The following is a 13159-nucleotide window of genomic DNA, read 5'->3' as shown; positions in this document are numbered from 1 at the left end:
CATGAAACAAAACAAGTTTTTCATCATGTATTCACACATTTCCCATAAGTCTTACAACTCAGACACTGTTAGCCTTGGAGAGGAAAGTGAAATTAAATTCAACATCCATAGGGCTGATTCAAACATGTTTCAGGTGAGTTATATGTATTGCATATGATGCTTAAATATAGTTTTTATTCCTGCTCTCTGGCAGCATTCTAGAAGCAAGTCCTTAAATAGTAAAGAATAAAAACTACATAAAGGACAGTTTCTTTAAAATACCTTCTGTAAATATGCTATGGATAAGTCAAAACAAAGCAAAGCAAAGATCCTTCATTCATTTTGCTTGGAAACTAGTGGAAGGCAAGAAACGTTACTACATTTGCACTAGCACATGTTCTTCTGTCAAGTCTATTTCACCTTCTGAAGTAAACAGTGAAAAGCAAACATTTATAAAAGAGCAAGGAATATAGTGTAGGAACATCCTATATGGAACCTCTACATACTGGAAATATGTGGGGAAATAATCAAATTGGCCTTGCCACTTAGTTTGAACCTCATTTCTTAAACTAAGCAAGTTAAAATTTTACTAATACTAATATTAGTATTAGTAAAATACTAATATTACTATGTAGAATTATTATGAATATTCAGTAAAATAATATCTGTTAAGTGCTTAATAATCACAGTACCTAGAATTCAATGAATACTCAAATACTGTTATATGAAAAGATACTGAGGAAGAATATATCTTCATCTACTGAAGTCTTCTTGCCGAAAATGAATAAAACCTGATTCTGATCAAGTCTATAGAATCAACACCAACGGGATAAAATTAGCAAATCCAGAAATGTGCAGCTCTATAACACAATTGATCTTTTCAACAAATAACTTGCCAAGAAAAATAGAAACAGGGCTTAAAACAATTTAAAAACATCAAGTCATAATGTAGATCTCATCTGGTTAGATTCAAACTGTTAAAACATAAAAAGCATCTGTAGCAAGTAAAAGGTTGTAAACATTTCACAATATTCAAAAATTATTACTACTTTTCTGTATGATGACATTATTATAATGTCCTTTTCTTTAAGAGATACTGAAATACCTACAAATGAAATTATATGCTTGGGATTTACTTCAAAACAACACATTCAGGTGTGGAGTCAGCTGGACTACAGATGAAATGAGATTGATAAAAGTTCATGATTTCTAAAAATAAGAACGTGGGCATTCATTATATGATTGTCTAATCTGACATGTGTTTAAAATTCTTTTCTCTTTTAAGGAAACTTTTTTTTTGAGAGAGAGAGAGAATTTTTAATATTTATATTTTAATTTTTGGCGGATACAACATCTATGTTTGTATGTGGTACTGAGGATCGAACCCAGGCGAGCACGCTACCACTTGAGCCACATCTCCAGCCCTAAAATTCCTTATAATAGTTTTTAAAAGAAAAAATAAAAAATGATATAAAGTAGAAGCAACTCTGCATAGAATTAAGATCACTAGATAAGTTCAACAACAGCTATCATTTACAGTGTCAATATATTAAGCACAGTGTTAAGTATCACATATATTACATAATTTAATTCAATACATGAATTTTTGATTTCTATAAACTGATTCCAGGAATTGAAAGTACTTTTATGGTAGCCATGTGACAAGTTGATCAGCTTTTTTCTAACAATTCCTATTGATACTATTAATCTATTTAGTAATCTATTTCACTTTGAAAACGTGTCACAAAAATCAGCTAACTAAAAATAATTAGATCGTCAACAGATTAATGGTTAAATAAAGCACAACATAATCAAACAGAATATTAAAGCAACAAAAATAATGAACTGTGAGATGTGTACATCTTACAGTAAGAACTGTAACAAAATAAGCCATATATAGAATATCTACAGTATGATTTTATTCATGAGAAGTTCAAAAATGGGAAAAAAGAATTTATGATAAGAGGTTCAGAATAATAGTTACTTGAGGGGATAAAAATTAACTGAGTGAGAGAACAAAGAGGGATGCTCTATATCTTCATCTGGGTGGTGGGAATATGAATATCAAGTAGTAGCTCAAAAAGAAACCATAAAAAAAGCTATTAACTTCACAAGAAAATGAGACCTAAAAATCAAAATTTCCCCTATATTTAGAGATTTAAGATAGAAATCTCAAAATAATCTTAGATTTTAAAAGCTTGCTACTGAAGTTTTTGCGTTTTTCTAACAAAAAGCTCACATTCAGCCTTATGTTAGTATTCCTCTACTAATTACTCAAAATAAAAATACTCATCTATTTCTAAACTATAAAGTAAAAGGTTTACACATTTAGCTCCTTTAGTGAACCACACTTAAATAAACTAACTCATGTCAGTAGAGAAGACACTAAAAGATGATAAAAACTGCTGTTCTTCTACTTCTCTCATCTAGCATATCATCTTTGCAGGTGTATAGGTTGAGGAAAAGTATTCAAATCTATCCCATTATTAGTTTTCCTTCTGTACTTACATCTCATGGGAAAAGAATGATTAACCACCAAATCAGTATGTGATCCCCCAAATCAGACACTATGTAATATAATTTCTGATTAACAGAATAAGGTGACTTATATCAGGAATTCTATATGAAGTTGGGGCTGGGGATGTGGCTCAAGCGGTAGCGCACTCGCCTAGCGTGCATGCGGCCCGGGTTCGATCCTCAGCACAACATACAAACGAAGATGTTGTGTCCGCCGAGAACTAAGAAAAAATAAATAAATATTAAAAAAAAGAAAACTACAAGTTAAAATGCATAAAGATAATTTCACCACAGAAGCCAGTAACAAGGTATATAACCTTACTGAGGTCATCAGAACCTTTACACCGCTTCAGTGCCTCCTCCAGAAAGGGGGAGTTCTGTTAGTTCCACGACTGTGAATATGACAAATGTAGGCTGCTACTCCTCCTCTAACAGTCACTAATTTGACCAGAGATGGAATCAGAAATGCTACCTGAGGTGAAACTTATCTGTCATTCCTAGACAAGCAATCTAAGCTTCTTTCCCCTTCTAACATTCTACTTACTATCTGTGACCTACTTGGAATCAAATACATTTACAGTGAACAGCTCAGAAACAGATAAATATGAAATACACAAGAAGTTAAGGAGTTAAAAACATCAAAATTCTTTTATATCTTCCAAATTATAGATTTTTTTAAAAAATATGTCACTATTTATACATTTTCTATTTCAGATATTAAGCTCTAGAAAATATGTCTAAATGAAAAATGATTAACATTCCATTCCTAATTTCCTAAACACATAAAATGTCATTCATTAATATGAACTACCTTCTTAATACTCAGGCATACCTGAAAAGGTCTAAAGAGATACCTATAAAAAGAACTTAGTAAAAAGCTTCTTGGGAAACCAACTGGGAAAGTTTACCTTATTTCAAGGCAAACTTAGATTTACACAGAACTTAAAAAGATGAACACTCAGATAATTACATAATTCTGTTAAGAGTTTTATTTCTAGTGGCTTATGTCAAAAATTCCTGTAAAGCCATCTGTCCTAAGTGCTCTGCTCCAAAATTTTCAAATCCTTCTTCTTGGTCCCTATCAAACTTAATCGGGCTGGGGATATGGGTCAAGCGGTAGCGCGCTCGCCTGGCATGTGTGCAACCCGGGTTCGATCCTCAGCACCACATACCAACAAAGATGTTGTGTCCGCCGAGAACTAAAAAATAAATATTAAAAATTCTCTGTCTCTCTCTCCTCTCTCTCTCCTAAAAAAAAAAAAAAAAAAAATTAAAAAAAATAAAACTTAACCCCTCCCACTTGACTCCAGCTTTTAGAAAAACACTAAGTCAAGTGGTTTTTATTTTTTGTTTTGTGTTTGACTTTTAAAGTCAAAGTCAGGAAGAACACAGTAAATATCTAAAAGCAAAAGTGTGTAGAGGGAGGGAGATTCATCCGTTAAACAGACATCAACAACACACAGTAGCACTAAGTACTGGAGACAGGATAATCAATGTAAGTCCCACCACTAACAAAAAGGTAAACCAGCCAGAAAACTAAAGTAATATTAATAAAACGTGCCATGAGAGCTGGGAAGAGAATTAACAAACTCAGACATCAAGAAAGGCCTACTATGAAAAGATTAGCAAAGAATAGGATATTTGAGAATAATATGACATACTAGGAGAAGAGCAAACACTACAGCATACTTGATGTAAGGATGCAAGCAGTAAGGCTCAGATACCATGGAAGGCCATAGAAGCTACTCTAAGGAATTGGACTTTATTCACTAAAAGTGACTTATTTGAGAAACACAAGTATACTTTTGCAAAGGTCTCTATCAGAAAACTTCACTAACAGTAAAAGTATCTAGGAAGATGAAAAAGTGAAGAAATAATAAAAAGGAAGACAAGATAAGTAGTACTTCCAATATTTTCAGGATACACTCAAACATGTTGGACTAGTACTACACTGCCTAGAATATAGAGGTTCAAGCATATGCATCAATATGTATTATGTCCCAAAAGGAACAACAGAGATAAAGAAGAATCAAGAGCTCAAACTTATATTACTATCTTAATAGAGAAGTCTAATTAAAGAACTATATTTCTGTAAAATTAAAGAAACAATACTTGTTTTATATGTATATATATATTTTTTTTTTCAATAACTGGTTGGCAGTTATTTGTTTTGATAAGGTTCAACTTAAAAGACACTATTCACCTTGTTATACATATATCTAAGCATGAAGTCCAGCAGAAATGATTTCCCTTTACGAAAAGCTCCTGCCACAGATACCACAACTATGTTAAGATCTCGTATGTGCTCCTGTAGCAGTATCTGCTCCAAAGCTTCTTCATCAAGCTCAAAGTTATGGTCATCTTCATGAGCAAGGACAATCTGTACTGGACATGGTTTCTTCATAACCTCATCAGAGTTTACTAGGTCATCATCTTCATAATCCTCCCCTAGAATTTTAAAAAGAAAGAAACAAATTACTTTAATCCCTGTGTTACAAAACTTTTCATTAAGAACCACATCTACAGCCAAAGTTCAAATGCACCCCCCACCACCCATTCTCATCTGAGAATAATTTAATAAAGAGACAGTCAAGTACTTTTGGACTTCCCACTCCTTCTGTAATAGGACAAAGAATGCTGGTCACATTTACCCCTTGAGCACTGCATCCTTCTGTAAAGGCTTTTTGCTACTGTATGTACCAAGAAAATACAAACTGACAGGGAATAGAATCAACTTCAGATTCCAATTTTCCCTGGAAAATTATTCCACATTACAAGACTAAAATATATATATGAATTTTGAATATTGGAATTTTGAATATATGAATTCATTCTGGAATTTAAAGGGCAAAGTTAAGGTTCTCAGAAGCTTCCAAAAATGCCACCATAAAGCTAAGTCCCTAATTTTGTAAGAGTAATCTAATATGGCTCAGGATATAGCTCAATGATAAAACACTTGCCTAGCATTCATGAGGCTCTGGGCTCAACCCCCAATACAAAAAAAAAAAAGTAACCTAGTAGTATAGCCATTATTAAATTCTTTATAAAGGAAGTCAACAACACTATTTCAAAATGTGCCACAAACAGCGACAATGCATTCTAGAGAGAAAGAAACTTGAGAAGCAAAATTTTGAAAGAAATCAATATTTAATTAAAGAAGATATTATCACTGTTTCACTGTCATACCACTATAGCCAGATATGTTATTTAAATGCACAAAAGGTTGGGGCTGGGGAGGTGGCTCAGTGGTAGAGTGCTTTCTTAGCATGCGTGAGGTGCTGGGTTTATTACCCTAACCACATTAAAATAAATAAATAAACTAATAAAATAAAGGTATTGTATTCATCTACAACTTAAAAAAAATCAAATAAATAAATGCATAAAAAGTTGACTTTCCAGGAAAGACACAATACAGTTAAATTCCAAGTTAATATATCATTAGGAAAGTCCAGATAAACAATAAAACAGTATGCAAATTGTGATTAAAAACTTCCAATCTTAGTCAATGGTTAAGACCACAAGCCAGAGGGCAAAACTGCCTCAGGGAATGTCACCGCTTCTCTGTTTTCTCATCTGTAAAATGGGGATCATAACAGCATCTCCCTCACAAAGTTGTCATCAGGATTACATGAGTTGAAACATATATGGTACATAATAAGTTTATATAACAGTAGTTTTTTTAAAAAGAGAGAGAGAGAAGAAAGAGAGAGAGAGAGAGAGAGGGAATTTTAATATTTATTTTTTAGTTATCGGCGGACACAACATCTTTGTTTGTATGTGGTGCTAAGGATCGACCTTGAAATGCCAAAACACTACAATAATTTTCATCTGCCACGTAGCTATGTACTACACCACCATATACCCATTTGCTCAGGCACAAATCTGAGAGCTGTCCTTGAAACATCTCTCCTTTCCATTACTCCTAAATTTAATCAATAGCCACATTCTTAACTTCACCTTCATGTCACAATTTCTGTTGATAGCATCTCTATTCCCATCACCACTACTTTGACCCACTTAGACTGTAGTACCCAACTGCTCTCTGTCATTAAGTCACTTACTCCCTTCCCCTAAACCAATTCAACCTCCAGAGTAGGAAATAAATAATGTAGTCAAATGTAAATTTGATTGTTACTCTCTTTCTTAAAATCACTGTTACAGAAGACTAATGATTAAAATCCTATACACACCTTACAAGATCCTGTACATGCTACCAACCTCTGGCTGCATTGGTGCTACTTTCCCCTCTTTAAACGAAACCTGTCTTTTTTTTTTAATGCCATTAAGTTCTCTCTAGACTCAGACTTTACTTGTGGCATTTCTCTGCCTGGAATACTCTTTCCCTTGGTGTTCCCCTAATCAATTCATATTTATTCATTAATTCTCAGTTTAAATGTCATTTTCCAAGAACAATAATCTTCCCTGAGACTCCTAACCAAATTTAGTCCTTCTATATTAATACAATATTTTAATATTTATGTAAGTACATATTTATTATGTCTCCCCTTCTATTGTGCCAAACCACTGCTTGAAGCTCAATTATTATCGTCCCACTATAACCAGAGTATTAAGAAAAAACAAGCCCCCCCCCCAAAAAAAACCCACCCTCTAAGTTCCTTACCACAACCTCCACAGTACCATGTGATCTGACTCCTGCCTCCCCTCTTATTTCTTATTACACACCCCTGTTCATTCCCAAAGCCCTGGGCCATTGGACTTCTTCTTGTTCTTTTAACAGGATAAACCCATTTCCCACCTTAGAATCTTTGCCCAAAACTTTTACCTCTGAATGGAATGCTCTGTCCCTGAAAATTCATGTGGTATCTTAACCCCCCCCCCCCAGACCTCAGTTCAAATGTTATCTCCTCTGTGTGGTCTTCCCTGACCATACAATCTAATTAGTGACCCCATCCCTAACACTTTAAAGGGTTTTTTTCATAGTCCTTTTCAATATCTAAAATAACCCTTTTACATTTATTTACATTTGTATCTTCTAGTTCCCCTACCATACAATGTGTTCAACACTAATCATCTTGTTGATCACTCATTCTATCTTCCAGTACCTTAACCAATGCTTAACCCTTAGCCTAGAAGATGCTTAATACTTTTTGAAAGAATATATTTAAGCATTTCACTCAGAAGTCTTACATCTACCATTATCTATTTTAGAAGCAAATGTAATAATTAATTAGTTTGGGGAAATCAAAGCAAGTCAAGAGTAGTTAAGGGTATTGACCACAAAATTACAATGAAAACTGATGGTTCCACAAAGTAAAACACTTTGATTTAAAAGGAACTTAAAATTAGTAAGTACTAAAATATCACAAAAAGCAAATGTGGAGATTGGTGATTTTGTAAAAAAACAACAATTTTGTTCTTGTTGTAAAGAAAGCATTAGTTTTCTTTTTTCCTTAATTGAAAAAGAGAGGGGGGAAAACCCTAGGAAGAAAGCCTTTATTAACATAAAATTTTACCTGGATTAGTTAGCTATAGTTACCTTGTGGCTAAGTTTTTTTCATAGGCATGAATAAAGACATGCACCTCAGATAAACAGAGGCTAAAGACTTTTTAAAATGCAAGTGTGGCAAAAATGTTTCAAAGGTATAATGAAAAACACAATGATGTGATTCACCTACCTTAACTCCATGATGATATCTCCACCATATTTGGCATAAATAAACATAAAATATCTCATCAAACACTGATAAAGGCAACTGAATAAAAGAGAACTATGGGTAAATTTCATTAGAATACCTGTAAATATCAGCATCTGGTGATTACCTACAATTACAAGTCTCTGAATTTAGTATTAACCTAATACTTTAAATGTCAATTAAGTCTTGTGTATAGAATACTTATTATATTTCCATTCTTATATGCCAAAGTACCGGAACGAGTAGATTTCAGTCCTACAGTATTTTTCCTGATTCAGTTCCAAGTCATTTCTCCCTACTCAGCGCCAAAGTGGGTCTTTCAAGGTTAAAGCTAAAAGACAACTAGATGATTGCCAGTTTCTCAAATCTCTCTCCTTACCTTAGCACTAAGTATATCTAATAATCTATTCATCACAAGTCCTACAAAAAGGCACCTATCTTTAAAAAGACCCATGGTTGCCAGGATTAAGGGAGAGGGAAAGATGAATTACAATTTTTTTAGGGCACAGAAATGAATTCTCTATGATACTATAATGGTGGATACCTGATGTTATACATTTTCCAAAAACCTACTGAATATGCAACCTCAAGAGTGAACCCTAGGGGGCTGGGGATGTGGCTTAATCGGTAGCGCACTCGCTTGGCATGCGTGTGGCCCGGGTTCGATCCTCAGCACCACATACAAAGATGTTGTGTCCGCCAAAAACTAAAAAATAAATGTTAAAAATTCTCTCTCTCTCTTAAAAAAAAAAAAGAGCGAACCCTAATGTGAACTATGGACTTTGATAATAATAATGTGTCAGGGAAGATTAATCAATTTTAACAAATGAACTACTCTCATGCAGGATGCTGGTAGTAGAGGAAGGAGGAGGAATGTGGGAACAGTACTTTCTGCTCAATTTTGCTATGAATCTAAAATTGCTCTAATAAAATAAAATCTACTTAAAAAAGACACCTGTCTTTTTACTGTTTAATCATACTTCATCTTAAATCTGTCAAATTCATACATTCAACATGGATTCCAACAGCACAATTTACACTTTAGAGCTGACCTAGATCTGTCAGCAAACCTCAAGCATAATTTTTAGATAAGACAATAAAATGGTGCTACAAATCTGCATTACAATAAACTGTTACTAATATTAGATTACATCAACTCAAAACTAAACTTACAAGAAGAGAACAAAGTAAAAATTAATTTGCTTTCAGAAGCAATTAAAGTGTATTTTAGGTTATTATTCATATTTCAAACAGAAATCTCAAATTTTTATGGAAAGTAACCTTAATTCTGTCTACTTTGTCCATTTATAAAACCAGTTATCTGAAAGAAAGCAATGTTTTAGAGTCCAGTACTAAGACCTAAACTTTTATAACATATATTCAAATGAAAATAGTAGCTAAGCATTCAATAGTTCATTCTAGCGCATATTTTTAAAAACCTTAAAGAGGTTACATCAAGGTACACTTTTTTTTAATATTTATATTTTAGTTGTAGTATTTCATTTTTATGTGGTGCTGAAGATCGAACCCAGTGCCTCACACGTTCTAGGCAAGCACTCTACTACTGAGCCACAACCCCAGCCCTAGGTACACCTATTTCTAAGAATTTATTTTAAAGGAATAACAAAGATGTACAAGTTTACCAGTGTTATTTCTGGTAGTTAAGATTAATACTGAGTGTCTCAAAAATGGAAAGTGGCTGAACTTTGAGCCATATTACACAGCTTTAAAAACACTCTTAAGAAATAGGGAGAGTTTGTTTTTTTTTTTTAATTAGTAGGAAAAAGGCAGATTACAAATATAGATTATCCAGAGTTTTGCTTTGCTTTGAACCTATAAAAATATAGGTAAATGGGGCATGAGAAGATTGGAGACTTCAAGTCATTATAGCAACTGGTACCAGAATTCTCTACCACAAGCAGCAATAAAATTAGACATAACAAATTAAGGCATTATTTTCAAACCCTTACTCAAGCAATATAAAACAGTAATCCCTAAGGCAACACAAGGTGAATTGTTCCCCCAGTTCTTTGGACAGGAACAATTCCCTCCACAGCATGATGTACTAGAACACAAGCAAATAAAGATCCCAGGATTACTAACATAATAGGAATCTGTAAGGCAGGGTGCAGGAGGAAAAGGAGTTGTGCAGATGTGTGCCCAGAGTCTTCAGCATGGGAAATAACACCAAGGGGACAGCTACTACAGGATAAGGAGAGAAAAAGCCACAGGAAGTCAAACAATTCTGAGAAACTGTGGAGTTCTGACCCAGTCAGAGTAGAGTTATCTTACAATTCAGGTGGCATCAAGCTGGGACACTAGAAAGGCCACATCTTAGAACTAAGGACCATGTTCTAGAATAAAGCCTTTTGAAAGACCATCCAAAGCAAAGCCTAAAATCAAGACTTGGAATGATCAGTTTGAAGATTTAGTACAGACAACTTGGGAGGATGGGGAAAGGTCTTCTAAACTTTCCACAGATCCTCAGTAATGAAATATAGAGCCAAGCCTACACAAGGTCAAGATCTACCAGTAACTGAACTGCTTGCAACAACAAAATCTCCATAACAGAATCTCACAATGCACAACATGTAATATACATGATCAGAAATTACTAGACATACAAAGAAGAAAATGTAGTCCATAGTCAAGAAGGAAAAACAGCAAATAAAAACTAATCCTGAAATGACCTAGACTGGGAACTTAGCAGAGAAAAGCTTTTAAGTAGATACTGTAAATATATTCAATAAGTAGATACTGTAAATATATTCAAGGACTTAACAAACAAACAAATAAGGTCTTAATAATAAATGAATAAACGGAACATCTCATCTAAGAAACAGACTATTAAATTAAATGAAGCCAGGCGCAATTATGTATGCCTATAATCCCAGGGACTCAGAAAGCTGAGGCAGGAAGATCCCTCTTCAAAGTTCAAAGCCAGCCTCAGCAACTTAGCTTCTCTCAAAAATAAATAAATAAATAAAAGGGCTGAGGATGTGGTTCAGTGGTTAACTGAGAGGGGGGGAGGGAGGGGGAGGGGGGGAGGGAGGGGGAGGGGGGGAAGGAGAGGGGGAGGGGGGAAGGAGAGGGGGAGGGAGGGAAGGAGAGGGGGAGGGAGGGAGGGAGGGAGAGAGGGAGAGAGAGAAAATTCCAGAACTGGGAATTCTCTAATCTGAAGAACAAGGAGAAACAAGAATGAAGAAAAACAGACTCAAAAGAACTATGCAGCAGCATCTAACATGTAGCTAGTAAATCAGAAGTAGGACAAAGAACAGAGATGAAAAAATACTTGAATATGGGGCTGGAGATGTGGCTCAAGCGGTAGCGCGCTCGCCTGGCATGCGTGCGACCCGGGTTCGATCCTCAGCACCACATACCAACAAAGATGTTGTGTCCGCCGAGAACTGAAAAATAAATATTAAAAACTCTCTCTCTCTCTCTCTCCCCTCTCTCACTCTCTCTTTAAAAAAAAAAAAAAATACTTGAATAGTTAAAATGTTACCGAATTTGATTACAGACCCAAAAAGCTCAGCAAATCTCAAGTTGGATACACATAAAGAAAACCAGGTAAGTCAGATTGCTAAAAACTAACTATAAAGGGAAAAATCTTTCAAGAAACTAGAGGGTGGATTGAAAGAATGATACATATTACACAAAGAGAAATAATTCAAATAACTGCCTCTTATCAGAAGAAACAGAGGGGCAGAAGACAATGGAATGATATCTTCAGAGTGCTTAAAGAAAAAAGTATCAAACCCAGAAATTAACATTCAAAAATAAAAGCAAGGGGTTGAGAGTGTAAGTCAGTGCAAGAGGTCCCGGATTTGAACCCCAGCATGGAGAGTTGGGCAGCAAAATAAACACAATAACCAAAAGCTAATTATATCTGTTGCCAGCAGATGTATACTAAATAACAGGCAAAATGATGTTAATTCAGGCTAAAACATAATATTACTTATTGGAAAGTCTCTTAATTACTTCATATAGATCTGAATCAGAAGTAGTCAATAGTTACAAATATAAAAAATTGATTCCTTCCAGTAATTTCTTAAAAGATAACTGGTCATTTAGAGCAAAAATAATTAATTGTAACGTGGGGTTTATAATATACAGAGAAGTAAAAAAAAAATAAGACAAATGTTATAAAAATATGAGTAAATGAAATTACACTTTAGAAGTGCCCTAGAACAATGACTTTAAAAAAATATAAATGGTATAGCTACAAAAGCAGTAAGGAATCAAACTGGAATACTATAAAATACGCAACTCACCCAAAAGGAAAGATAAGAACAAAAACAAAGGGACAGAATAGGGGGGAAAACAAGTAAGATGACAAACTTAAACTCAACTAAATCCATAATAACATCAAGTGTAAATACACTAAATGAGAATAGACAGCCCAATGCATATGAAATATCAGATACATAAATTTTCAGTTTTCTGGTAATCACATTATAAAGCAAAAAGAATCAAAAATAAATAATTCTTTATATTTACTAACATACTACAAATATTATCATTTCAACACAGAAATTCTTTTAAAATTGAAACTTTCCTTCATACTGTCTTCAAATCTGTGAATTTAACATGTACAATATACTCAACTCAGACATGAAATGTTGTTTTTTTTTTAAGTGAGAGAGAATTTTAATATTTATTTTTTAGTTTTTTTCGGCCGACACAACATCTTTGTTTGTATGTGGTGCTGAGGATCGAACCCGGGCCGCCAGATGAGTGCGCTACCGCTTGAGCCACATCCCCAGCCCCCAGACACGAAATGTGTATCAGAAATATCACTTATGTTTCATAGCATTTACAATGAAAGAGTACATTCACATATACAAGTTGCTCCAAACATAGTTTTCTACTAAATAACTGAATTAAATATCAAAAAAAAATTATACTCTTATTTGCATCCATATAGTAACAAAACTTTTTAAATGTAAATTAACTAAAATCAAATTCTGTTCTTCATGCTCTCCATATTGCTTTAATATGCACTGCTC

The 13159-nt window shown here is 34.1% G+C and overlaps 1 protein-coding gene across 5 annotated transcripts in view; it reads right to left on the bottom strand.

The window, feature by feature from the left end:
• The window catches only part of Atl2 (atlastin GTPase 2), a 56082-nt gene that overhangs the window by 20772 nt on the left and 22151 nt on the right, over positions 1-13159 (bottom strand). For all 5 annotated transcript variants that reach the window (XM_078029340.1, XM_078029339.1, XM_078029343.1 and 2 more), the window contains exon 2: positions 4700-4944. In XM_078029340.1, the coding sequence (XP_077885466.1) occupies positions 4700-4944 (245 nt within the window). The remainder of the gene's footprint in view (positions 1-4699; positions 4945-13159) is intronic.

The sequence above is a fragment of the Ictidomys tridecemlineatus genome, chromosome 12, assembly GCF_052094955.1.
Source record: "Ictidomys tridecemlineatus isolate mIctTri1 chromosome 12, mIctTri1.hap1, whole genome shotgun sequence".
In the NCBI taxonomy this organism is placed as follows: domain Eukaryota; kingdom Metazoa; phylum Chordata; class Mammalia; order Rodentia; family Sciuridae; genus Ictidomys; species Ictidomys tridecemlineatus.
This window is presented reverse-complemented; position numbering and strand designations above follow the sequence as displayed.